Below are 25,393 nucleotides of genomic sequence, written 5' to 3'. Positions count from 1 at the left end.
AAGACAGACAAGCAATCCATGCTTCCACTCTGGAGCAGAACTTCACAAACACATGCCACCTGATCTGGGGAGAAGCCCATTGCCATGATCACACAGAGAATAGCAGAATGTCCAAAAAGGGATGTTAAGGAATTGGTCTTTAAGTTTCGAGAGTTCATTGAAGGGATCCAGGGGAAAACTGGACCCAGTTAAGGCAAAGCCTGTTAAAAAGCTAATAATTATAACTGCCACAGAACAGCCAGATGAAAGTTCTCCTCTTACCACAACATTAGATGTGAACATTAGAAATGTGCCATTTATTATACACTTTCGAAAGACTATTCACAACCGAAGTACAGTAGGATGTGAGTGCAATGTAGAAAGTCTCAAGTGGAGACTGATCTCTTAATGGTCCTTTTTTTTTCTTCTTACATTTACATTTATGCATTTGGCAGACGCTTTTATCCAAAGCGACTTACAGAGCCCTTATTACAGGGACAATCCCTCCGGAGCAACCTGTAGTTAAGTGCCTTGCTCAAGGACACAATGGTGGTGGTCATGGGGATCGAAATGACAACCTTCTGCTTAACAGTTTAGTGCTTTAGCCCACTACGCCACCACCAATCCAAAATCAAAAGACTGATTATTCTTCAGTTGTGCGTTAGCCAATAAGGCCAGCAGATGAGTGCATCAGCTTTTTTTGTTTTAACAGGTTTTGCCTTCTCTAGCCACAATGACCCACCCACACAATTTGATACATGCGGGTAACCTGAGAGCATAGGGGTTAAAAAAAACCCTGACAGGAATCTACACACACACAAACCTCTTAACCTAAGTGCTGTTTGTGTTTGTATATTTACTTAGGCAAGGTGAGGTGCACAAAGGAGAATATTTAAATATGATTGCAATCTTATTTCCTAATCAAATTGTGGTGCCAGCATTTGTTAGAAGATCTGCTTAGTGATGGCATTGCAGAGAAATATATATATGTAATGCCAGGGAGGAGAACCACAGGTGGTTTGTCTATGAAATACCTGAAAAAAAATCTGATCCTCCCATTTTTGCTGCACTGAGACAGAGGCGTTTCAGTAACAGTGAGCCAGAAAACCTGTAACTGTAGGATCATTTCATAGAAAAAGCAATCACATAGCATTATATATGTGGTTTATTACAAGTCACAATAAAATGGCATATATATAAAAAAAAAAAAAAACAACTATAAGAAATACAAGACACCTCTATGAAAAGAGATGTCGTTTTACAATAAAAGGTAAAAGAAAACTCCCTTTACTACAGTACATTAAATGATACAAAAAATCTTTGGTTTGCTCAGCTGCATATTTTTCTGTGTATACATGATAAGAGTATTCAGAAACAAAGAAAATAAGTGAACAGAACTAACAAAGATAACTCTACAGACTAAAATATCTGTGCATTAACAGGAACCATAACAGTCTCAAAGAGTAATAGCAACACACACACACACACTTTACTTTCCAAAATGTTAAAAACATTGTCCAGGTACTTGAAAGAAACAAACTTTGGCAAGTCAATGCTAAAAGTCCTATGCAGCATAAATGTGTAAACTCTTTCATGAAATCATTAATGAAACACAGAAATTAGGTTAGATTCTACACAAAGCAAAAACATGGTATGAAATGGAGTGTAAAACTAAGCTAGAATAAAAAAATAAAACAAAGTCCATCATAGAATGACCCCAAAATGACTGATACATGCATTAAATATAAAGAAAAAGGGTATATATATATATATATATATATATATATATATATATATATATATATATGATTTAGACCAGGAATATTGCTTTGTACACCAAGGATAGATGCCAAAGGCTTATAGTCCTAATATTCTGCTATGATACAAAAGCCTACAAGTGAATGATTTAACTCTTGAACAATATAGCACTGAATTTGGGGACAGAAAAAAAATATTATGCTTCACGAATAAAATGATAAAATGTGCAAAACTTACAGAGCAGTGCTCTGTATTGAGAATATCTGTCTGGTGGTGAAAATGACCAGAATCAAGGCAAACGCACTGCTTGTGGTCACACACCAGTGTGTCGTTCAAAATCTTGCATGGAAAAAGTCAATAGTATTTCGAGTTTAGTCACAAAGACATAATTCCACTTGATTAGAATTAAGTAAAAAAAAAAGACAAAACAAAACATTTCATTGTATATGTACATGGTGGATTTATAGTGTAACAAATGGCTGTTTTCAACATTAAACAAAAAAGGAGCCACATCTTAGAGTTAAGAGTTATATAACCATGGGTCAGTTATCATGTGGAACCATTGTTGCATAGAGAAATATTCAAACAATAGCAGTACTTCAATTCCCTTTAAACAGAACACTAGAGCTATTAGGTTTACACACTTTCAGTTTTAGTGATGAGCTAGAATGCTTGGGAGACCACAGTGTTTTATCGATCTATGAAACCAGAATCTAAAGTTCAGACTGAATTTTTATAGTCAGCCTGGTGCACCATCATGATTCAGTATTTAGTCTGCAAGAAATTGTCCATATTAAATAACAAATAGTAACAGTGATTCTCGGAGTGTTCAAAAGTGAGATGTTCAAATCCAAGCTTCTCTTACAGGGCACTTCAAACATCTGCATGACCATCTCACATTTAGCAGTTACAACCAATTCAAGAAAGAAAAACACTCTAAAAAATATTATTTAGCAGTAATGATGTTGTAATGATGTTATATTTCCAATGCAGTTGGCAGGCACCTGAAGGGTTGCTTCATTTTGTCACCCAAATCGTATGCATTCCTTTACAATGTCTCATCTTACGCTCAGCGGGTTTATTTAACTGTTTTTGCAGATTTCTTTATTGTCCTTTGTGCCAGCGCAGGTGGCTGCAAGTGCACCCGGGTAGCTTTATGATCATTTAAACTAATAGATCTTTGATTAAAAAGCTTTTTGTGTTCAGACACAGTTTGATCTTAAATACTTAGGTTTGTAGTGGGACCCATTTCATTACAAGAGGCCAGTACTGCTATCAGCATAAAACATGCAAGTACCTCCAGTCTATTGTCTTTAGAATGGAAAACCTAATAGAAGTTTATTATCATTAAAAGAAAAAAAAGGTACTGTTCATAATTGTTTATAAAGTGTAAAGTAACAAAAAATATCTAAGGCACAAAGGAAAAAGTCTCACACCCTTCACTCTCAAATAAAACATGATTGCCTTTGACATACACATTAGTGCCTTATTACCACTCATATAGGGTCTTGTAACATACCTCAAGATCTGCATTTCAGCAAATTCAGAACTAACATATAGACACATACTGAGATTTCATTTTCCTGGAGGTGAATATCGGTTATACAATGTCCACTGTAACTAACCCTGACATTGCCTTGTCCCAGCACTAATAATGAAACCTCTATATTGAAACCCCTTTTTGAATTCTGTTTTCACAACCAAAGTCAATGTACATGAAAGACAATCATTTCAACAAAATGGAAGTTTCTTTCAATAACTTGGGTTATCAAGCTGTATAATTCCAGTAATTAAACCTCAACCTAGATAAGGTGGAGTAAGAAAAGACCTCTAAATCATAACTCCTCTCACTACTAGGTCATGGTTTGGTTGATTATAACTACTGTTGGCTGAGATTTAACACTGTATCTTGCAGGCCGTCAACAATGACTGGTAATTACAAACCCAACTCATCATCCACAGGGACAGACTGCAGTTGTGTAAGAATTTTCGAGTCCCCACCCATTTCGTCCACATCGTCCAGTTGAGAATCTCTCTCAACGTCCTCACTTGGAGAAGTGCCCAACAGGAGGGACTCTCCACCTGGCAGGCCCAACAAAACGGGGTCCTCTTGAAGATCACCCTTCCCACGCACATCAAATAATGTCAGGCTAGAAGAGGAGGACAGTGGGATGGGGCTCCAGACTGGGTGGGAGAGGTGGGGGCCAGTTGCCACTCCACCACAGATTGGACTGAGGGGAAACATGCTATCAGGGCTGAGAGTCTGCTGGGATTGTAGGATGCCTGTAGGAGTGGGAGTGCTGGAAGAGTCTGGGGTGTTCGGAGAGGCTCCTGGGGTTGGGTTAGCAATAGTCCCAGGCTCGGGGCTGCAGTAAAGTGTAGAGGAGCCAACAAACCCCAAAGGAGATAATTGTAGTGAATTTGAGGTTTGAGCAGTGAGTGAAGCTGCTGGTTGATTCTCAAACAGAGGAACAGCTGAGATTTGATCAAGGGTGCTGTTGCTTAAGACTGAATTTTCTGGGACAGACTTGACAGGCATGCTGGTGAACTGGATGCCAGCTGGGATAGTGAGGATGAGTTTGCCATTCTGAACACTTAGGATGGGGCTGCCCCCTATACCACCTGCTAAGAGGATGTTGCCTGGAGACACAAGAAAAAGTAAACTTTAGCATTCTGTTTCAGGGTAAACCATTTTTTAAATACTATTTTCTATTTAAGGCCAAAGTATACTTCAGTTTACCGTGTGGCATGAATTCTCACGCAAAGGGTGCATATTTCATCATCAGCACTGTAAAGTGACCTACCTGGAGAGGCAGAAGGGAGTTGAATCAGGCCAGAATTAAGAAGCTGAACACCTGGGATGGAAGCAGTAGGGACACTCTGTGGAGGTCCTACTGGGCTTAGGCATATCGGTCCCTGCGCAACACTCAATGATGTTCCAGACATGGGTGTTAGAATCTGGAACGCACCACCAGGGGATGGGATGGAGAGTGATGGTGCTGCTGGGACCACCTGAGGGAAAGAGAAAGTTCCAGTGGGCGTTCCTGCAATGGATGATACAGGCATGAGTTGAGGCAGTGACAGAGGGACCAGCTGAGGCTGGCTTGTGTCTTTGGGATGGGAAATGGGCACAACTTGAGTCGGGGAGGAGATGGGAAAGACTTGTGTAGCCATGGAGGTCTGTATCTGTGGGATGGTAGCTGAAGTAGCTTCATCTCCAAACTGAGTTGTAAGCACTTGGGAAACTTGCCCATCACCCATCTGGGGTAGAGATAAAGCAGTATTTGTGCCTAGTATGGTGGCTACATTTTGGGGCTGGGCTTGAGCAAGTCTGGGAACACTGTGCAATGTCTGTGTCTGAAACTGAGGAATGGAGTTTTGCGGTAAATGTGGATGGACAGGGGAGACTGGAACAAGCTGGGGGCAGGATGATATTGTAGCCCCAGATGGATTCTGCATAAATTGAGACACTGGAATACCCTGTATAGATGGTACCACCTGGGGTAAAGAGAGCACCTGAGGGCTTGAGATGAAGCTGCTGGCAGGTGGCTGAGGTTCAGCCTTTGCTACTACAACAAGCTCTGATGGCTGTGTCGGCTGTAGTGGTACCAATGGACTGGAGATGACTGATCTCACAGAGCCTGCTGTTGATGCAGGAACACTATTTTGAGCCAATGCTACTGCAGGAAGAGATGTGGGAGAGACGACAGAAGTGGAGATGGTGGAAGTGGACATAGAGTTTGTAAGCACTGACTGGGTACTATCTGGATTCTTCAAGGCCTCTGGAAGACTGATAAAATCCAGTGGAGAGACATTGCTGCTGGCTGTTTTTGCTTCCTCACTAAGAGATTGTATTGCATAGTGAGGTATTGTACTAGATAGACTGGCTTGTGGATTCAGCACCACAGTGGGCAGACTGCCTTGGGCCTCCATATCTTTGACACCACGCTCCTCTTTGGAGATCACTTGCCCCCTATTTAGTAGCAATGGTGCATTAGCTGTAACAGGACTTAGAGTGACTGTGTGGCCATCACTTAGTGTCAAACCATTAATAATGACCCCGGTCCCTGCCGCAGAGAGTATAGGGCTCCCATTGAGCAGCAGTGGATGAGAGCTTGTGAGGAATCCCCCTGTGCTGTTGAGAATAAGCTGACCACTAGTACTGCAAGGAGCACCAGTGAGAGACATAAGAGAAGTATTAGAGCTGCCTGTCTCTTGAGCAGCAGGTTTGTCAGTAATATCCTCCAGGTCTCCCTTGCTGGCTTCATCCTCTGTGCTGTGGTTCCCATCAGATTCACTAAAGAAGAGACAAAAACATTGCAGTTGGTCAAACAGTCTTAAAAGTAGTTTACATGAACCTGTGTTTTCTACCATTTCAAATGAACATTTTTTATAGATATCGGTCTGAATTTATCAAAGCCTAATCGCCTATTCACACCAAAATCATGCCATTTTTTGCAAGATGAACTTCGGACACAATGTCTATTCAGACAGAGACCAGATGAAATTAAACAAAAAACGATTTTACCCCTGTACAGTAGTGTTGTCACAAGTACCAGTACTTCGATACCAAGTCGATACTAAAATAAAAAACGATGTAATTGTACCAGTGTTTCTGCAGTACCGGTAGTACAGAGCACCGAATCTACCCGGTACCAGCGCACAGTACGACTGATACACGACAGCTTTAAAATGCTCACAGGCTTATTTTGAATGTGTGCCCTGTTACTTCTTGTACACTGAAATTGACAATTAATCAAATTAAAATTATGATCTAAAATGCCCTAGTATGCTTTATTAAACTGCTAAAGGCTGCAATCTTACTGTGGAAGAGATGTGTAAGTTAAATAAATCCAACCTCTCATCCACAAGAAACTCCACAAACATTGAAAATCATTCACGTTGTATGAGACGACAAAGCAGAGAACTTATCCATTGTGAATCATGTAAAATATATATTTATATAATTAAAATCACAGCATTTGTGCTCTAATCTAATCTCAGCTCAGTTTTGCTTTATTTATATCAAAACAACAGTTAACCAAAGTGCGTCACAGTAATACAATTTAAAACATAACAACATTTCAAAATGACCACTTACACAAACTCCAGTAATCTAAAATACAAACACTCCAAAACTGTGTCCTACATTTCATTCGTCAGACTTAAAGGCCAGTTTAAAGAGATGAAATTTCAGACATGACTTAAGTCTTTAATGATCACACTGCGCAGTGTAGCAAACTGGGGGTCACTGCACTTCTAAATGTTAATAAAGCGTTTATTATAGGTAATTATTATTATTTTCTTTGTATTCTTCGTTTAGATTTAACGGCCACTGAACCACAGAGAGACACTGCTGTGCAGGATTTCAGGAAACTCGAGCCACTCCTGGCGCCCCGATCTCACATTTCACAACAAAGCAACATGCTTTCAGCCGTGTTTTCAGAGACCTTGTCATTTTCACTTGTCAATCACTTCATCAAGCACAACGATATAGAGATAGACAGCAAACATTTGACTTTTTCACATCTGTAGATGACCCCGAGACAGGCGAATTACACACTTGTTCAAACAAACACGATAGGTTCCCAGTGCTTTCAGGTCTTTATTAAATACGACAATAATCTGAAACATTGTGGCGACATTTGAGCAGACTAGGCCTTCATGAGATGAACAGAATGTAACACTCTGATTTACACTAACAGCCCAGACAATCAGTTTAGTTCAGTTTTATGTTTTTGTTTACTTCACACACATTGCTGAATAACAGACTAACTCTGGAATGTTTTTCTGGCGCCTAAGGAAAAATCGTAGGCTTAAAGTTGACTTTCCTGTGCTTACATGAGGAAATATAAAGAATTTACCTTTTGCTGTTTGTACCGGACGGGGTCCGGTCCCTCTGTCGGCGATTCTTGAACCAGTTGCTCACTTGAGTCAAAGAAAGTCCGGTGACTTTGGCTAAATTCTTCTTCTCTTCCGGAGTGGGATACCTGTTGATTTTGTAACAATCCTTCAGAGCGGTGCGCGACTTCTCCTTGAAGCAGTACACCGTCTCTTCTCCATCCCAAATGGTTTTTGGCAAGGGAAACTTTTTGCGGAGTCGATATTTATCCACGGCGCCCAGACTGCGACCCCTGGATCTCTCAGCCTCCTTGTAGCGCGCCTTCAAGTATAGGTCTTGCAGGAACCCATGGTTACTCGGGTGGAAGTCGTGACTGTCCAGGATGGCGTACAACTCTTTGAATTCCTCCCGGTGAAAAGCGACCAACGCCTGGGCCTTTAGCAGGGTCTCGTTGCCACGTAGCAGATCGGCTGAAGGAGGGATGGTGGAGAGGAATCTCCACAGGCGATCCACATTGCCCGCTTGCAGGAGAGCCTCGCACAGACACGCGACTTGATCGGTGGAAAAACTGAGCGCCGAGTTCTGGAAGGTTTGAAGCAGTTGTTCCGAAACTTCGTCCGGATCCATCTCCTCTTTGACTTTGGCTTCATCTTGCGTGGACGCCTTTGGGCCATTTTCAGTTTGTTCTGTGGACTCTAAAGTCAAGGAAGCCATTTTTATTGTAACTTTTTTCCTTCAAGTTCCTCCTCCCTCCCCTTCTATCTCTCTCTCACTCCCATTCTCCTCGTAGGCGAGTATGCCTGCTACAGACAGAGGCGTTACGCCCCGCATTTCGTCAACCTCCCCCCATCTGTATATCCCCCACAGGCCAGCTGCATTTCATTCGGTTGCCGTTGTACAATAATTTTATGAAATCACTTTATTTTTTTTTACATGTGAACATTAAGCAACTTACTTTAAAATGCATGTATTGTGCTTTAAAAGTATGTATGAATAGAACTGATTTCATGCACTTTTATTTGATATGTGATGAAGATTTACGCCACAAATGACATGACAGTATTTTCAATATCCTTTTTTTTTTTACACAGTCTTGTATAGTTCTGGAGAGTCTGTGTAGTCTGAAGAGGTATCTGTGTTTTTTTTGTCCCTTAACAACAATATGGCTACCTGCATGTTGTTACCTGACTTTGTTTTGGAGAGCACATTTTTTCAAACATAAATTATGTTGTAAAATAAAAAGTTTCACGGTTTATTTTTTAAATAATCATAAAAGATTTATCGGCACTCATGCCAATTTTTTTTTTAAAGAAATTCAGCTTTTAATTAGATCTGTTTTATTTATTTATTTATTATATTTTTTTACTGTCTCCCGATGGTAAAACCACATAACATTTTCTCTTTAAGTCACAGAAAAAAGAAAAAAAAAAAATATCAAAATTACTTTGAACTCTAAAAAATAAGGTTATCATATCAAGTAATTCAAGTTATTGTTCAGTGTGAATTGCATTTTTTTTTTATGTATTTTAATAACATAAAAGATCTGGAAAAAACTTTACATAATGAGGGTTCTGAGGGTACATATGATGTTTTCAGACTTTTTTATACCTAAAATGTTATTTACACTGTATTAAACTGGACAAAGCAGTTCATTTTGACTGAAGACATCCTGATATATATATATTTTTTTACATTACACACACACACACACACACATATACATTTCACACACATACACACACACACACATATACAAATATATATATATATATATATATATATATATATATATATATATATATATATATATATATATATATATATATATATATATATATATATATATATATATTAGGGCTGTCGAGTTAACGCGTTAATTACGCGCGATTAATTATACAAAAAAATAACGCGTTAAAATTAATAATGCATTTAATCGCATGCTTGTAGTACCACCTGTATACTCCAGAGGGCAGTAAGTGAAAATTCAGCTGTATGAGCAACACAGTTTATACAGAGAAGACAACAACACAGATATGCGTTACTAAAGGTTCAAATGCAAACTAAGGGATCTCAATATGTGTTTTAAAGATTGAGTATTAAACTGTATTTAACTTGACACAGTGACCTAAACATTTGATTTTTATGACGCGACACAAGCATGTCTGACACAGGTCGTATGAGTCCCGAAATTGGAAGCTTTGTCCCATGTCCCGCAAGTCATAAGCAGTGTCCCGCATTTCAATTTTGTCTGTATAATTTTGTATCATTATTATTATTTCGGCATCATTTTATTTAATCGTCCTTTATTTACAAAATCACTATAAAAAAAAAAAGTTAATAAGAAAACACTGAACATGCGCAGCGCAGCCTTTTTTTTCTTGCCAGAGCGGGAAAACACTGGAAATAAAACTGCAACAGAAAAATGGGTCTATCCGGAGCTCGCGAGAAGAAAAAGTGTCTTTGTTCGTATAATAAAGAATTGGAGAAAATATATACATGGTTAAAACCAGTAACAGGTGACCCTAAAAAAGAAGAGTGCAGTTTCGTGGAGAGGGTGTTTTCACTGATGACCGCTGCGTGGACAGAGACAAGGAACTGAGCATCTGTGGACCTCATCAAAACTGAACTCCTGGTGAAAGTGAACACCTACACCTGCCAGGAGTTCTACAGTCATAATGAATGAGAAGGCCCTACTCAAAGCAGCCAGATCAGTAATTCAATATGCACTAAATCCGGTAAGAACGCATTTAATCTTTCTATTCTTTAATAATGGAATTTATGTGCTTATTTGGAAATGTGCTTTTTAAAGATTACATTATTTTCACTTCATTATATTTACATTGAGTAGGTCTGTGCTGTTAAAATTAGTTTGTATCATAGACCTTATGCCAAACTGAGTGACGTTCACAGCGCCGTCATTAACATTTAACATCACAGCAAAAATACATCTAATATAAAATCAATATTTATTCACGCAGTACAATAATAGTAAGTTATCTCTCCCTCGTGTCCCTCAAAATCAGGTCTGCTTACCTGCAACAGAGCAACAGGTGTTCACCCTATGTATACCCCTGGCTGGATTCTAAAAAATAAAAAAAAATACCTGACGCAGGTGTAAATTGACGAGTTCTTAAATAAGCCCTAATAATAAATCTCCAATCGATTGACAAATTCACTTGTGAAATGGATTGCTGTGAACTTCATGCCAATGACTGACTCATGATCAATAATATGGTAATAAACAATACATTGTACTCTAAATCCGCTTTTTGTATTGTCTTATCAATGATTAACTCTTCTGCCACAAGAATGTAATGCATTTTAATTATCTGAATATATATATATATATATACGTTTCTTTTAAAGTTTTAGTTAATTAAAAGAACTGATGTAGACTATTAGAACTGTGATATATATATATATATATATATATATATATATATATATATATATATATATATATATATATATATATATAATTTTTTATATTTAAAGATAACTATATATAATTATTTCATCATTATATATTGAACTATTGTTATATGAGGGTCTTTCTCAGCAAATATTTGTATATGCGATTAATTGCAATTACTTAATCGGTACACCATTTCATTAATTTGATTAAAAATTGCAATCGATTGACAGTCCTAAAATATATATATATATATATATATATATATATATATATATATATATATATATATATATATATATCACAGTTCTAATAGTCTACATCAGTTCTTTTAATTAACTAAAACTTTAAAAGAAACGTATGGTGTGTGTGTGTGTGTGTGTGTGTGTGTGAGTGAGCATATATTTATCACTTTGTGGGGACCAAATGTCCTCATAGGGATAGTAAAACCCGAAATTTTTGACGTTGTAAAGACATTTTGTTGGTTTGTAGGAAAACAGCTTATAAATCATACTAAACAATCTTTTATTGAAAATGTAAAAATGCAGAAAGTTTTCTGTGAGGGTTAGGTTTAGGGGTAGGGTTATGGGATAGAATATAAAGTTTGTACAGTATAAAAACAATTATGTCTATGGAAAGTCCCCATAAAACTTGGAAACCCAACGTGTGTGTGTGTGTGTGTTTTGCATGCTGGATGGACAGGAAGTGTAAGAGTTTTAATGAATGAGGACAGGCACACCTGGAAGCAGAAGGACTGAATGAGATGAGGCAGATCTCACTACCTCCATATCATCCCTTTGCAGGAATGTAACCTTAAGTTTTCAGGATGAATCAGGCTGTAGTCAGACAGCCACCCCCATTCCGCAGCTTTCTATCCTCTCTAAGCCCATAACACAATCACCCTTTGATCTTCTGTTTTATGCCTTTCAGCACAGCCAGTCAGGTTAGGTTGTTAAGAGTTATACAAAACAATAGAATTTGCCTCGGTTTTTTGCCGTTTGTCTCTCATTTCACAGACACAATTTTTCAATAATAATAATAATAATAATAATTGCTAGGGTATTTAAACATTCAATTAGCCAATTTTAACCTTGTCATGGTTAAATTTACAGCAAGTTGAGTGTGTATCGCTTTAACATAATATATCGAATTTTTTTTTTTTGTACATTTCATTTGATCCAAATACTTTATGGAATACAAATCTTAGGTCTTAAATGAACTGACTCACTGTCGATGTTCAAAATTCAGGAGTTTTTAAAACTCTAGCAGCATCGTGCGGAATAAATTCAGTACTGCGGGCTTGTGTGTTTCTCGGGTGGCATTGGGAGCGGTTTGCTCCAATAAAACAGAACATGATTGGATAATAAACATATGCCTGATTGAAACAGAACATGATTGGATAATAAACATATGCCTGATTGGACAGAATATATCTTCCTGCCCACAAAAACAGAAATAACAGTTTATTATTGGTTAAGTTCAAGACCCCGCCCAATTGCCTATTCTTATTGGATCAAAGGTGAAAGTGGGTGTGTAGAATCTTCTAGAACCAAGCGGCGTGGTCATTGACGGAAGCTCTTTTCAAAAAACGAGCAAGAAGAAAAACGTAAGATATTTTCGGTTTTTATCCTAAACAAAAACTCAGTAAAAAGCTGGTCACGTTTAGCTGATGAGATCTAAGGCAGCAAACAGCTGACCGAACAGCCTGAAATAGAGAATAAAGTGTAAGTCTTATCACGTGAGTGCATTTAAATACTGGTTAGCTATAGCACTCAGGATCATAACTACTATTAAACCTACTATAAAAAGCGGGTTTGTGTTGTTTTAAGCCATGATACAATTTGAAAGATTGTGTAGATAGCTGTTTGTTGTAGAAATACCAAAAACAACATTTGATTTTATCCTCAGCGCAGCGAGCGGCCACACCAGCAGCAACATCCGAGTTTAATCAGCAGTTTTGTTCAGTAACGGAAAAATGGACGGGAGCGTGACAGTCATCACCAACCCCACCGTGTCCGTGCGTGTGACCAGCACCGTCAGCTCCTTCGAGGTCAACCGGAGATTCAACCGAGGCATCACGATCGCAGAGTTTAAGGTGCGACTGGGCAGAATATGCTTCCGATGTCACCGTTGTTGTACTACTGTATCATCAACGCTTATACGTGTTTGTGATATTATATTTAATAGATTGATTTCAAACACCTTGTTGTCAGTAAATTACTAGTCTGTAGTTCATACAGTAGACTTTTGTCAAACTTAAATATCTCTATTGCAGAAGTCAATATGAGGTAAACAGACTGTACAGTTTTTCTCATAAGATCTGTATGCTTAAAGGGATGGTTCACCGAAAAATGAAAATGATCTTGTCATTTACCCACCATCATGCCATCCCAGATGTGTATGACTCTCTTGCATCTGCAGAATACAATTGAAGATTTTTTTTTCCGAAGAATTCCTCAGCTCTGTAAGTCCATAACAGTGACTTAAATATTGATATACTCCCCCATCACATTGCTTCAGAAGATATGGATTTAACAACTGGAGTTTTATGGATTACTTTTATGTGCTTTTGGAGCTTCAAATTGTTGGTCACCATTCACTTGCATTGTGAGTACCTACAAAGCTGAGATGTTCTTTGAAAGTTATTGTTGTGTTCAGCAGATGAAAGAAAGTCATACACACCTGGGATGCCAGAAGGCTGAGTAAATCATGAGAATTTTCATTTTAACTATCACTTTAAAGATGTTAAGAACATCTGCATAGCTTTTATCTGATAAAATCAGCAAGTGTCTGCTTTATTTTCTCCCATCAAGGATGTATTATGCTGGTTGCAAGCAATAGCACAGCATATCGATTCTTTTGTCAATCATGGCAATAAACCATTATGATCATGATACAGCAGAAATAATAATGACTCTTGTAGTTAAATCCATGCGGTCAGACACAATATGATAGGTGTGGGTGAGAAACGGATAAATATTTAAGTACTTTTTATCATAAAGTCTCCTCTCTGCCCAATAGGGTGTGATATGCATTAAGACTGTGAATCACCAAACACAGAAGAAGAATGGGAAAGTGAAACTGAAGTGGAGACTTAAATATTGATAGGTGTAGGTTAGAAACATATCAAATTACTTCAGAATATATGTTTTTAACCACTGGAGTTGTCTGGAGTGCTTTCATATTACCCTTATGTGGATTTTAGAACTTTAAAATGTTGTCACCCATTCACTTGCATTGCATGGATCTGCAGATTTGAAATATTTCTCTAAAATCTTTGATTGTGTTCAGCAGATGAATGTCATACAAATCTGGTATGGCATGAGGGTGAGTAAATGTTGGGAGAACTATCCCTTTTAAGTAACCAGAAGTTAAAACTTTACACACTGGGCTGCGTTTCCCAAAAGCATTGCAAGCTTAAGTTGTGCATAGAGACCATTTGCTCCAATGCTTTTGGGAGTTGTAGTCATGATTAGTAAGTAAGGGATAATGTTCAGTCAGCTGGTTGTTATTGCAAGTTAAACACTGTCTGGGTGATCAGGGCCCCTAAACAAAGCAGGGGACGGTACCCACTTATTACATGGCTACTAAATAAATAAATGGACATAAAATATTAATTTGCATTGAAATTATGTGTGAAGAAAGAAATCATTGAACAACTGAATTGCACCTCTAGAGTTCTGTCGGTGTTAATATGTGACTAATGACTGACTGCCCTTTATCCATCTTATTGCAAGACTACTTGCCAAATAAATAATTCAATGCACATGAAATATTGATATGAGAGTCGAAGTAATGTGTAATAAGTGATTTTATCACACAAAAATTATGTTAACAGGTACAGTGGTTACATAGCTATGATTTTGAAGCGATGTGCATTTTAGTGTTTCACTTTCATTGTTGGTACTTCACTGTTGCCATGATTTTTTGGGCCGAAATTGTGTTTTGTGGAAATCAACATTAGCAAAAATGCTGTTAATGAGCTTAACTTGTTTTGAACCTAGGGCTGGGCGATATGGCCAAAATTGTTATCATGATAATCTTTTTCATATTGTTCGATATCGATATTTATCACGATATACTTTTTCACATTGCACTTTCTTTTTTTTTTATTTCAAAGTTGACAGGAGAAAAGAAGAAAAAAATCAATTCTAAACAGTCAAAATAGTCTCTACAAAACTGCACAGGGGGTCAAGAGACGGCCAAAGCAGTTGGGTCTGCGGGATCTTTTACCAAAATATTAAAATATTTGATAGTTTATCAATTGAAAATGAATGTTAAAAGATCGTCTGTTTGTTCTGAAGCATAGCGACAGCAGTCCAGTGTTTGTTGGAATATTTTTACATTAAAATGAAATATTTTTTTATATTTCTTTATATTCAGATACCCAAGTATTGGGCATAGAAGCCCTTGTGACTCTGAAATGATACTGAATATGGGTTCAGGGGTGTCCCGAGAGAGAATTTCCAGACATCTAATTAATTTTAACAAAATTAGAACAGAAATCGATTTTTTTATTATTATTAAGGCTCGTAACATGCTGATTAATAAAGATCAATTTAGAAGGGAAAAATGTTATGGTCTAAAAGATGCTTTGAAATCACATAAACTCATGCAGCGCTTCATGTCTACACACATGCAGGGAAAAGAGGCAACACGTGCGGAGCGGGACAGGGCAGAAATGATGCATGACGATGAGAGGGCGCAACCGTTGTCATGAAGTCTTACGGTGCGGATGGAAGCCTAATCGTTAGGAAGGCAGCTAGCAAGTTACGTTACCACTGGCGCATTGAGCGAAGCTGAGTGTTTTCAATTAATTCCTATGAAAGCCGAGCGTCATGCTCTCAAGGTGGATCGTAGGATTTGCAGCGGTGCGGAGCAAGCTCTCTCCTAGCGCTGTGAGCGTCTTTTGAGCGGATTTCGTCTGCCCCAGTGGAAATGCAGCCTGAGAAAGCCGAACTGCTTGTGTTTTAGCGACATGCAGTAAATATCGGAAATTCCTCAAAAGCTTATCGTGGATTTTCTTTATCGTGATAAATATCGATATCGTTTTATCGCCAAGCCCTAATTGAACCCGGAATGTTCCTTTAACAATGTCTATTACTTTCACAGAGTAAACTGGAGATGATTGTTGGTACCCCAGCTGCTTATATGGATCTTGAGTTATTCAACACATCAGATAGGTTCTTACAGAAACTAGATGACAATGAAGCCCTTCTCGGTTCTTACCCTATTGATGATGACTGCCGAATACATGTGAGTATTGCCACCTTTCTGACACCCCATCTACACTGTCAGTGGACAATGTGCCAAAAAGTAGAATGTGCCCATGTAGCATCTAGATTTGTTTCATCACATCACTCACTCGCAGTGCAGGTGTGTGAAATTAACAGTTCCATTAAAAAGCTTAAAATCTATGTTCATTAACATTTTGATGTCATTAATGATTTGATAAATATGGGATGCTTATACAATAACATTTGTGTTAAGTGACAGTGACCATTTTGTGTGCAGGTGACAGACCAAAGTGGGACTCAGAGTGGGGAGTTCACTGATTTGTCCAAGGTGGAGAAATTTGAGATTTCTGATGATGCCTATGAAAAAAGGGCAGGTAAGGTGGATTCATCAACAAAACTTAGTATCTTACTAGCTGTACAATATGTATGAACACATTTGTGTGTCAAGTATGATATAATTCTAAGGGTGTCTAAACCAGCTCCTTATGTTGTGAATCAGTATTGTGAACACTAATTCGGGAAGAGTGAAATCCATTGGCAAGAGTGTTGATCCAAAGAACAGTGTGACTCTTATGACTAGGGCTGTCACGATTACTCGTTTTAATTCGATCACTCGATTCAAGAAATTCCTCGATTTACAAAATTGCTGAATCGACAAATCGAAAATAAGGCAGAAGTGACGCAGTCCACGGACGTGGGTCCGAACATGTCAAGAGGTGTCAGCTGTGGGACGGAGCTTTGAAAAATAATGCAGTACCTAAAAAAGCATCACTTCAGCAATGCAACAGCACTTGAAAAGATAACATCCAGTTTTCACAAACCTGATGGACACACGCCTTGCGTGTCCAGATGTGCAAGAGAAGTTGAGCCCTTCATTACCATGCAGGACATGCTGAACTCAGCAAAAACATATATAGGCAACATATATTGGAGAGTCACCACCATTGTGTCCTTGAGCAAGGCACTTAACTCCAGGTTGCTCCGGGGGGATTGTGCCTGTATTAATTGCACTGTAAGTCGCTTTGGATAAAAGCGTCTGCCAAATGCATAAATGTAAATATGTCAAATCAAATCACTTTGTCACACTACCATGTACATAAGTGCAACAGTAGGTGAAAGTCTTGTGAATATAAATGAAGCAACATAAAATAATGTCATAAAGATGCCTGTTGGACTTGATTGAAGTTACACGCAGTTACGGATGCACAAACACATGATTTTAATAAATTTGAATCCAGACGATCCAAGAAGGTTATTTTCAGCAAATTATCATTTTGAGTTCTTTTCTTTCTCCTCATTTTTCCACACTTCCAAAATATATTTGTTTATGGCCGTTATTGCAGGTAAAACTTAATGTGGGAATCCAGAGAACATTTTTACTGAATAAAACCGCATGTCTGTCTGTATGCTCTGTCAAAGCTCAACCAAAGCTCTCACGCCCAAGAGACGCAATATACAATTTTGGCTTACCTGAGGGAGAAATGTCTATCTCCGCATGATAATTTAAGTTTTTACTCCGTTAGTAACTGAATGCCCAGATGCTTAAGGACATTTTACACTGTACGTGGCAAGCGGCAAGCATTTACGATCTGCATTTAGCACACACACAACAATGCCCGCAACTGCTACAGCATAATTCAAGAGTGAAAAGAATTATCTCACGTGTATATTGTGAATTTTGTGTCATTTGTGACTCTTGTCTGCTATTGTGAGTTCAGAACACAAGCTTTGAATTACTGTTTGTGAGTGCAGATTGCAACATTCAATTTCCAATTTGTATTTTACAAGTTTCACATTGGTGCTGTTAGTGTAAGTTTCAGCTTACTAGTACAAATATTTATTGTACAAGTTCTTAAATCCAAATATTCAAGCTCTTGAGTTTTGCTACTCATTCACCTTCATATTTATATCTTTATATAATAGTTTAAACACCTATATAAATTACCCTCAATAAACAAGATTGGTGGGCAGACATTGCTTCTGAAAAGATAAAATATTTTATTTCCCATATTTGAGTTCTAAACTAAAATGTGTAGATCATGTTGAACTAGTTAAAGAATAAAGTAGATCTTGCATTTAAAAAGTTGGGCACACCTGGAGAAGCCAATCTCTGTCATCTTGAATATACCTCTTTTTATATTATAGATCTGCTTTTGGGTGTGATATTGTTTGCACAGTTATTTAGTTTTTGTTTTTCAATCGTAAAATACACCAAAACTTTCTTTTTATGTGAAATATATTACATATTTTGGCTTAAATGCATTTTAGCCAAACATGATTTCACCTCAACAACTTTATGCGGTCTAAAGTTATTGCATAATTCTTCTGATTAATCGTCTGAATAATTGTTAGATTACTCGATTACCAAAATAATAGAAAGTGACAGCCCTACATAACTCAATAACCTGCGACATGATTACAAGCTCGCTCATTTAAAGACAGCTGTTATTAATCAAGAAAATCTGTGTATAAACGACTATCGTGCATTTTCATTGTAGATATTTTAATGTAAAGTGTTATGAAAGATAAATGAAGATATTAATATTCAAAGGAGTGTATTTAATCTTTTTCTAACAACTCTAATATTTAAAAGAACATTGAATATTATGAATGAAAGATAATTCTGTTTAAAAGCGAAAATAAAGTTGGACATAATATATTTACACTTATGCTCATCTTTTAATGACCTGAGAGACTTCAGAAGACCTGACAACGTTTCTGGTAAGGGAACAAAGTGAGCAATGATGCTCCCTGGTTTTTAAGATGCATTCAGGGAGTTTTTAGGGAGCAAAGATTTCAGTGCACTAAAATGATTTTACGATTTAGACTGCCATAGAAATAACAGTAGCTGCTTTAGCATTTGAAATCCAGAAATACATTATAGTAAGCTAGCAAGTAATCATGCGAAATCAAAATGGTCTGTGCCCGCTGTCTATTTAGATTTTGACATCATGTCTGCCCTCTATATTTGTTATTGAAATATGTTATAGGGTTGCCACAATTTTCCAGAACATTTCCATGACATTTTATGCACCCAGCAAGTGTAAAATGTAAGCAAAAACATGTTTCCATTGTAAAGTGCATTTCACTTGAGCTGAGTCGAGGGGTCAAAGCTCCACTAAACACCAGCGTCAAGCGGCATTTGGTCTACACATTAGGGTGCCTACACACTGACTAGAGTTTCTGCTTTGAAATCAATGCATTCGCAGCACTCTCTGACAAAGAGGATGCTACGTCAGAAGGATGAAGATCTCTTCATTCATTTCAACCATTTTAAAGTATTTTATGTATCTTTGTACTCTCAAAGACATAATTTGTGAGGAAAAATGTTTGTGAGAAACACTTTGCTGTGAAGTTCGAGCTGAGATTGTGCTGACACGTCACTTCATAGACTTCAATGAATTCGACAGCACTGACACAAGTCATGTGAGATCCCCTCAACGTGCAGAAACATCAGTCAATTTGACACATTAATAGCTCTTCTGCCCTTTTCTCTCCATGATGAACAAGGTAGACTTACATGCCGATGCTGAAGTAAACTAACAACATGCCCCTCTCATTCAGTTGGTCGGTACAAGTACCAGGTCATTCAGTTTGATTATGAATGAGAAGTTTCACGAATGTCGCTTCTTACTTTGCATGCGGTGCTGAATCAAGGCACGTGATTGGTCATAGCTGTAATCAATCAAGAGATCTGCCTCGGTTGAACCACGATTGCCAAGCTCACGAGTGGCTGCTGCTGTAATCAATCATGAGGGTTTAAGCGCCCTTATCTACTGATGCTGTTCTGAGTCTGATCGTTACCATGTTTTTGTGCTTGTAACGGAAACCTTGCTAGTAACACAAGTCAAAAGGTTATATTAATATTTTCCAGGACAAATAATTATTTTTCCAGGACATTTAGGTATTTTTAAAATTTTCCATGACCGGAAAACTGCATTGCAAAATTCCAGGTTTTTCAGGATGCGTGGAAAGCCTTATGTTAGTAGAGAACATTTTTAATTTCAGTTTTCACTTTTTTTCAGACACCGTGCGGAACTTCAAGAAGAATATGAAGTTGGGTCAATTTAATGAGGAAAACAGGGCCAAGGAAGAAGAGGCTCTTGCTAAGAAAGAAGAGCTAGAGAAAGCAGCCGCTGCAGCCATTGCTGTTGGTAACCGCTGTAAAGTTGAAGTTGCTGGACAACCCACTAAGATTGGCACTGTTATGTTTGTGGGTGAGCTTACGCAAATGTTCTTATCACACCTCTGTATTAAGGCATACTTTTGTGCGGTTTGACCTGATTTAATCACATGTACTGCTCTGATTCATCACATAAATTGTATCAGATAGAGAACTTATAGCTGTGTATTTATTATAAAGCCCAACATGTTAAATTTTCACTTCTTTTGATATTTAAATTGCGTGAAATGTTTTTAAAGGGTAGTTTAGGCAACGATATACTGCAAAATCCATGATTTATTGCATTGTTTTCCTTGTTTGCAGGTATGACCAATTTCAAGCCAGGCCACTGGGTTGGTGTGAAATACGATGAGCCACTTGGAAAGAATGATGGCAGGTTAGTGCCCACACCAGTTTTTATGCGTATGAATAGGACCAGCATCTCTCAAAAATGATTAATGTGTTCCTTACATGAACCTTTCGAGAAAGTCTGACTAACGGTCCATGTACAACTATTTGTCTTGATTTAGTGTGAATGGAAAACGGTACTTTGAGTGTGAGCCAAAATATGGTGCCTTTGTAAAGCCCCTCTCAGTAACTGTGGGAGACTTCCCTGAGGAGGACTATGGTTTGGATGAGATGTAGGACTCACCTGATAAGTACTCCGAAGCATCAGAAGAAAGAAGTTTGACTCCATGCAGTGAGACATTGCTGAAGAATTTGAAGGTTTTCTGTCATCAGTGCAGATCATTTTGTTTTTTACTGGTCTGAAAGGGATCAGATGGATTACATTTTAAGATGAGATATACCTTAATTTACTGCAGACAAACCCAAGTTATGATCTTAACATTTCTGCCATGTCGACTTGAAGTTACTATTTAAGGTACAGTAAATGCAAAACAACATCGGTCGAGACTCGAGATCAGGTTAAGGGATTTGGCAAGCTAGGCAGAACAAAATGTTATTCTTTGAAGCATTGACTTGCATGTTGATTGTTCATTATTGAATTCCAAAGTTCTGCATCTAATTTCATCCCAGACAGAATCATTTTATTTTAGATCAACAAACCACTGGTTTTTTTTTTGCAAGGTCTGATTAAACTGTATTGTATATATGTCTTATTTGTACCAAATAATTCCTCCAGCTGACTATTTTGTCATTATCTGTCAATGTGACCTTGTTTAGGGTCTCAATACCTTATTCTGTTAGGCACTTTAGCAATTAGCTCACTAATGAGTAATGTAATTCAGAGTCCTGTGCCCTCGCTTTGCCACGGTTCTGTTTTTTTCCATGTGAATTCTCTTAATTACAGTAATGTGTAATTTTATTTTAATTCTGCAGGTGAAAATGGGCATGCAAATTTTATGTATGTCAGCTTCATAAATAACAGAAATTAAGGCCAAGTGTTTCATGGAATTCCATGTTGCGTTTAGAAAAGTCTCTATTTCAAATAAATGAATGTGCCAACTTTGAACATCCTGCAGATGTATGCCCAAGTTGTCTTTCTTATGCAAATGCCTTCATATGCATCATGGAGTACTTGTCCATGTTGCTCTGAAAGACACAGATTCTAGTACAGCTCACAGATATTTACAATAATTATACAAATTAGTTTTTGCTACGCTATGTAGCAAAAACAAATTTGTATAATAATTGTAAGTATCTGAACATCAGTTGGTTTTTTTTTTATGTGAATGTCACAATTGTGTTGCAATGGCTGCACTACTGTGTAAATATAGAAACTTTTGAGTCTAGACCAGGCACAAACATTGATGTTGGAGATTAATTCTTCAGAAAACAGATCTGCAGCTGTTTCTTTACATTCTCTTGAGTACATTGGATGTTACTTGTTCTGACCACAATGCAGCTTTACCCAGCAAAAGCTTGTAAAGAAATGTTTTGACATTGTCATGTATTTTAACATTCAAATAATTGTGTAATGTTTTAAATGATGTCCTCATGAATCACACTTCAAGGAATATTCCGGGATCAGTACAAGTTAAGCTCAATTGATAGAATTTTGGTATAATATTGATTACCACAAAAAATGATTTTGTCTTCTTTTAAAAAGCTAAAATCTGGGTTACTGTGAGGCACTTACAGTGGAAGTGAACGGGGCTAATCCGTAAATGTGAAATTACTCAATGTTTCAAAAGTATAGACTCAAGACAAACAATATATGATTAAATCGCGTCCTAATCTTTTCTGTGTAAAGTTAAAGCCAAGATTTCCACTTCCTTGTCATGATTATGTAATTTTAACAAACCATTAAAAAAATGACTATTTAAATAACTTTACAGCGCAAATAATAGGCCTACATTTTAACAGAATAATTCATGCATGCTTTAAAAAGTTCGAAAAATTCTCCAAAAATTGCCCCCATTCACTTCCATTGTAAGTACCTCATTGCAACCTCAATGTTTTTAAATTGTTTTGTTTTTTTAACATAAAGAAAAGGAGGGACAAGTCAAAATACATTTTTGTTGTAATAAAACATGCCTCAAATGCTGTCGATTGAGCTCAACTTTTTTTGAACCCAGAACATACCGTAAAATTCGATTTGGTCACGGGATTCTTGAGAACCACCCCCTCACCATACATACACACACACACACACAGATTGTGATGGCTTTGCAAAATAAAGATGGATGGTAAAACGACGTCTGTTTGTTTTTGTTGCACGCCGTGTGAAACACTCAAACACGCCGCCTTGACACGATATGCATCATCAGATTTGAGTCGCTTTTGGAAGAAAAAAAAAGTCCGTGTGTTAACTAAAACTGGAGATAAAGTTTAATTTCTCCCAAGATTTATTTTATTTTAATTTTGTCATCTGAAGCTGTGTGATGAACGAGTCGATCGTAAAACAGCTCGGAGTTTGTTTTGTCATGAATGCAGTTCTGAGCTGCGAGACTAGTTTATTTGTCTTGAAAATGAACCTCAACTTGTGTTAAATGATCCTCATTAACTCCTGTCTTGTGTTGCCGTCAGGTATGTTTCTCAGTTGTTTATTTCTATTGTAAAACTCTCTTTATACCTTGCGATAATAACGGAAATTGCTGAGGCTTCCATTGTGCATTGTACACAAATTGGTTCGTTGCTGCTGTCTCAAAACCTTTCGAGCTCCCTATACATAGGCTACACCATTTAATTTGTGACGTTCCGAACCTGCTTTATGACGCCACAAAGGCAGCTCACTATGCCGTAGTGTTTGAATCTTATAAAGTACCCTAATTATCTATCCTTGAAATTGTTTGTACCAGAACCCCTTTAGTTAGCCTAAATTAATATTCAGATAAGGATAATACAAATTAAGCTTAATCCGACAGCATTTATGGCATCACCACACAAAATACCTTTGACTCGTCCCTAACCTCGTCCCCAAAAACAAGGTTAGTGAAGCATATGCCATGGAAGTGTGGGGCTATTTTTGGAGGATATAAAGGCAGAGATGTAAATCTTATAATTTTAGAAAAGAACTTACTGGTACATACATTTTTCCTCTGTTAAATTTGTGAGTTATTTAAGGTGTAAAGTTTTTGAAGTCTTCGTTTTTACATCGTCATGTCAACAAAGTTGTAAAATTGGATATAACTTCAAACACAAAAAACGTTAGTATGCGATTTTATCACTTTAATATCTTGTTGACTTTTTGTTCATGACCTGTGGCAATACTTTTGAAACAGAGAGTGTTTTAACGTTTGTGTATTGGCCCCATTTACTTCCAAGTGCCTCACTTTTTTTTCTTCTGATTAAAAACTTTTTTTTATTGATTCACATATTGAACACAGAAAAACAAAACATATATACACAGCATCAACATTTAACCCCCACTATTACCCCTACCAATGAATTTTTAAAAAATAAATATGAATGGAACTGGGTTATAAGTTCTGCCTTTGGGAAAACGCTTTTTAATATTTTGAGTTAGCAGTACAAGATAGTTGACAGTACTAAAAGAGTTCAGATATGAAGGCTACTTAGTTTTTTATATGTATTTTATTGAATAGCTGTTATATGACTGATAAGTATAACTGCACATTATATATTTTCAATTGAACATAGACATTTTAGTGCTCAAAACTACCCTTTTTACTAGCCACGAGATGTGAAAATATTGATTACAAAAAAGAATTATTTAAAAATCCAACTCTAATCACAAGTTCATATTTTGTTTAGAACATATAAACAATAAATTCATTTAAAACAGCTAAGTGTGTCTGTAGGAATTTATGCAGGCACATCTGCTTATTATTATATTATTTATGTGTTACTTTCATAAAGTTGTTTGAATTAACAGAGAGAAAGATGATATTTCAGAGTTTTGTGTGTGTGTGTGTGCGTGTGTGTGTGTGTGTGTGTAAGAGAGAGAGAGAGAGAGAGAGAGAGAGAGAGAGCGAGATTGCAAAAACTGATGCCATATGAAATTATACAGTGTAATGTCAGTGTAAAGTATTACTGGATACAATTTTGAATGTCCGCAAGCAGGCTGTTTCATGCAATATTGTTACTTAAACACAAAAGAACCATTTCTCTGCAGATTTGCCCAGGTTCGTCCAGCTAAAGAGGAGAAAGTGAGTGGATCAATCAAACAAACATGTTCAGACATTCAGTGTTTCTGCTCAAAGCTGAATGTCACCACAACTGAACCATATCTGAGCATTGTGCTCATCCCAACAGAGAACATAAGCCAGACATTGATCTCTGCATCTACAGGTATGGCATGATGTCCTGTATTAACGTTACACTACTCTTTTGAGTTACAAATTGCTAATAACAGACCAACATACTGTATCTTTTGCCATTTTGAGGTTACCAACAGCATAGCTGATAACCAGGCTGAAGTTGATTTGACATTAAATTTTCACTCCAATCTTAAAGCAAGACTGCCTGTATAAAATGAAAAGGCAAATGTTAAAAGGAAATTGCAATGCAAAGGCATTATTAATTTTAACATTTAATTACTAGTATTGTTATTATTTTTTACTTTTCAATTTATTTAT

At 37.2% G+C, this 25,393-nt stretch overlaps 2 protein-coding genes across 5 annotated transcripts; one reads left to right on the top strand and one right to left on the bottom strand.

The window, feature by feature from the left end:
• Positions 1-1,143: 1,143 nt before the first annotated feature.
• On the bottom strand, positions 1,144-8,774 carry LOC127623404 (homeobox protein SIX5-like). The gene is made up of 3 exons (XM_052097864.1): positions 7,602-8,774; positions 4,542-6,034; positions 1,144-4,377 (listed from the first exon to the last, which is right to left on the bottom strand). The coding sequence occupies exons 1-3, from the start codon at positions 8,291-8,293 to the stop codon at positions 3,674-3,676; spliced, it is 2,889 nt and encodes a 962-aa protein (XP_051953824.1). The 5' UTR covers positions 8,294-8,774; the 3' UTR covers positions 1,144-3,673.
• A 3,759-nt stretch (positions 8,775-12,533) lies between these two features.
• On the top strand, positions 12,534-23,044 carry LOC127623085 (tubulin-folding cofactor B-like). Of its 4 annotated transcripts, none has more exons than XM_052097283.1 (7): positions 12,534-12,597; positions 12,900-13,086; positions 16,104-16,247; positions 16,506-16,602; positions 20,254-20,445; positions 20,715-20,787; positions 20,921-23,044. In XM_052097283.1, the coding sequence occupies exons 2-7, from the start codon at positions 12,967-12,969 to the stop codon at positions 21,033-21,035; spliced, it is 741 nt and encodes a 246-aa protein (XP_051953243.1). In that variant the 5' UTR covers positions 12,534-12,597; positions 12,900-12,966; the 3' UTR covers positions 21,036-23,044. The 4 variants fall into 4 exon arrangements, with proteins under 4 accessions (XP_051953243.1, XP_051953245.1, XP_051953242.1 ...); XM_052097285.1 differs by having other exon boundaries at positions 12,535-12,597; positions 12,905-13,086; XM_052097282.1 differs by having other exon boundaries at positions 12,550-12,715.
• Positions 23,045-25,393: the final 2,349 nt, after the last annotated feature.

Source organism: Xyrauchen texanus, chromosome 29 (assembly GCF_025860055.1).
Source record: "Xyrauchen texanus isolate HMW12.3.18 chromosome 29, RBS_HiC_50CHRs, whole genome shotgun sequence".
Classification (NCBI taxonomy): Eukaryota; Metazoa; Chordata; class Actinopteri; order Cypriniformes; family Catostomidae; genus Xyrauchen; species Xyrauchen texanus.
The sequence above is the reverse complement of the archived record's forward strand: the minus strand, read 5'-3'. Positions and strand labels throughout refer to the sequence as shown.

Excerpts from the sequence above, each read along its gene's own strand:
- LOC127623085 (XM_052097283.1), top strand. The coding sequence starts at position 12,967 with ATGGACGGGAGCGTGACAGTCATCACCAACCCCACCGTGTCCGTGCGT. Across the intron at positions 20,446-20,714 it reads TGGCACTGTTATGTTTGTGG|GTATGACCAATTTCAAGCCA; the intron begins GTGAGCTTACGC and ends CCTTGTTTGCAG. Across the intron at positions 20,788-20,920 it reads CTTGGAAAGAATGATGGCAG|TGTGAATGGAAAACGGTACT; the intron begins GTTAGTGCCCAC and ends GTCTTGATTTAG.
- LOC127623404 (XM_052097864.1), bottom strand. The coding sequence starts at position 8,293 with ATGGCTTCCTTGACTTTAGAGTCCACAGAACAAACTGAAAATGGCCCA. Across the intron at positions 6,035-7,601 it reads TCCGGTACAAACAGCAAAAG|TGAATCTGATGGGAACCACA; the intron begins GTAAATTCTTTA and ends TCTCTTCTTTAG. Across the intron at positions 4,378-4,541 it reads ACTCCCTTCTGCCTCTCCAG|GCAACATCCTCTTAGCAGGT; the intron begins GTAGGTCACTTT and ends TTGTGTCTCCAG.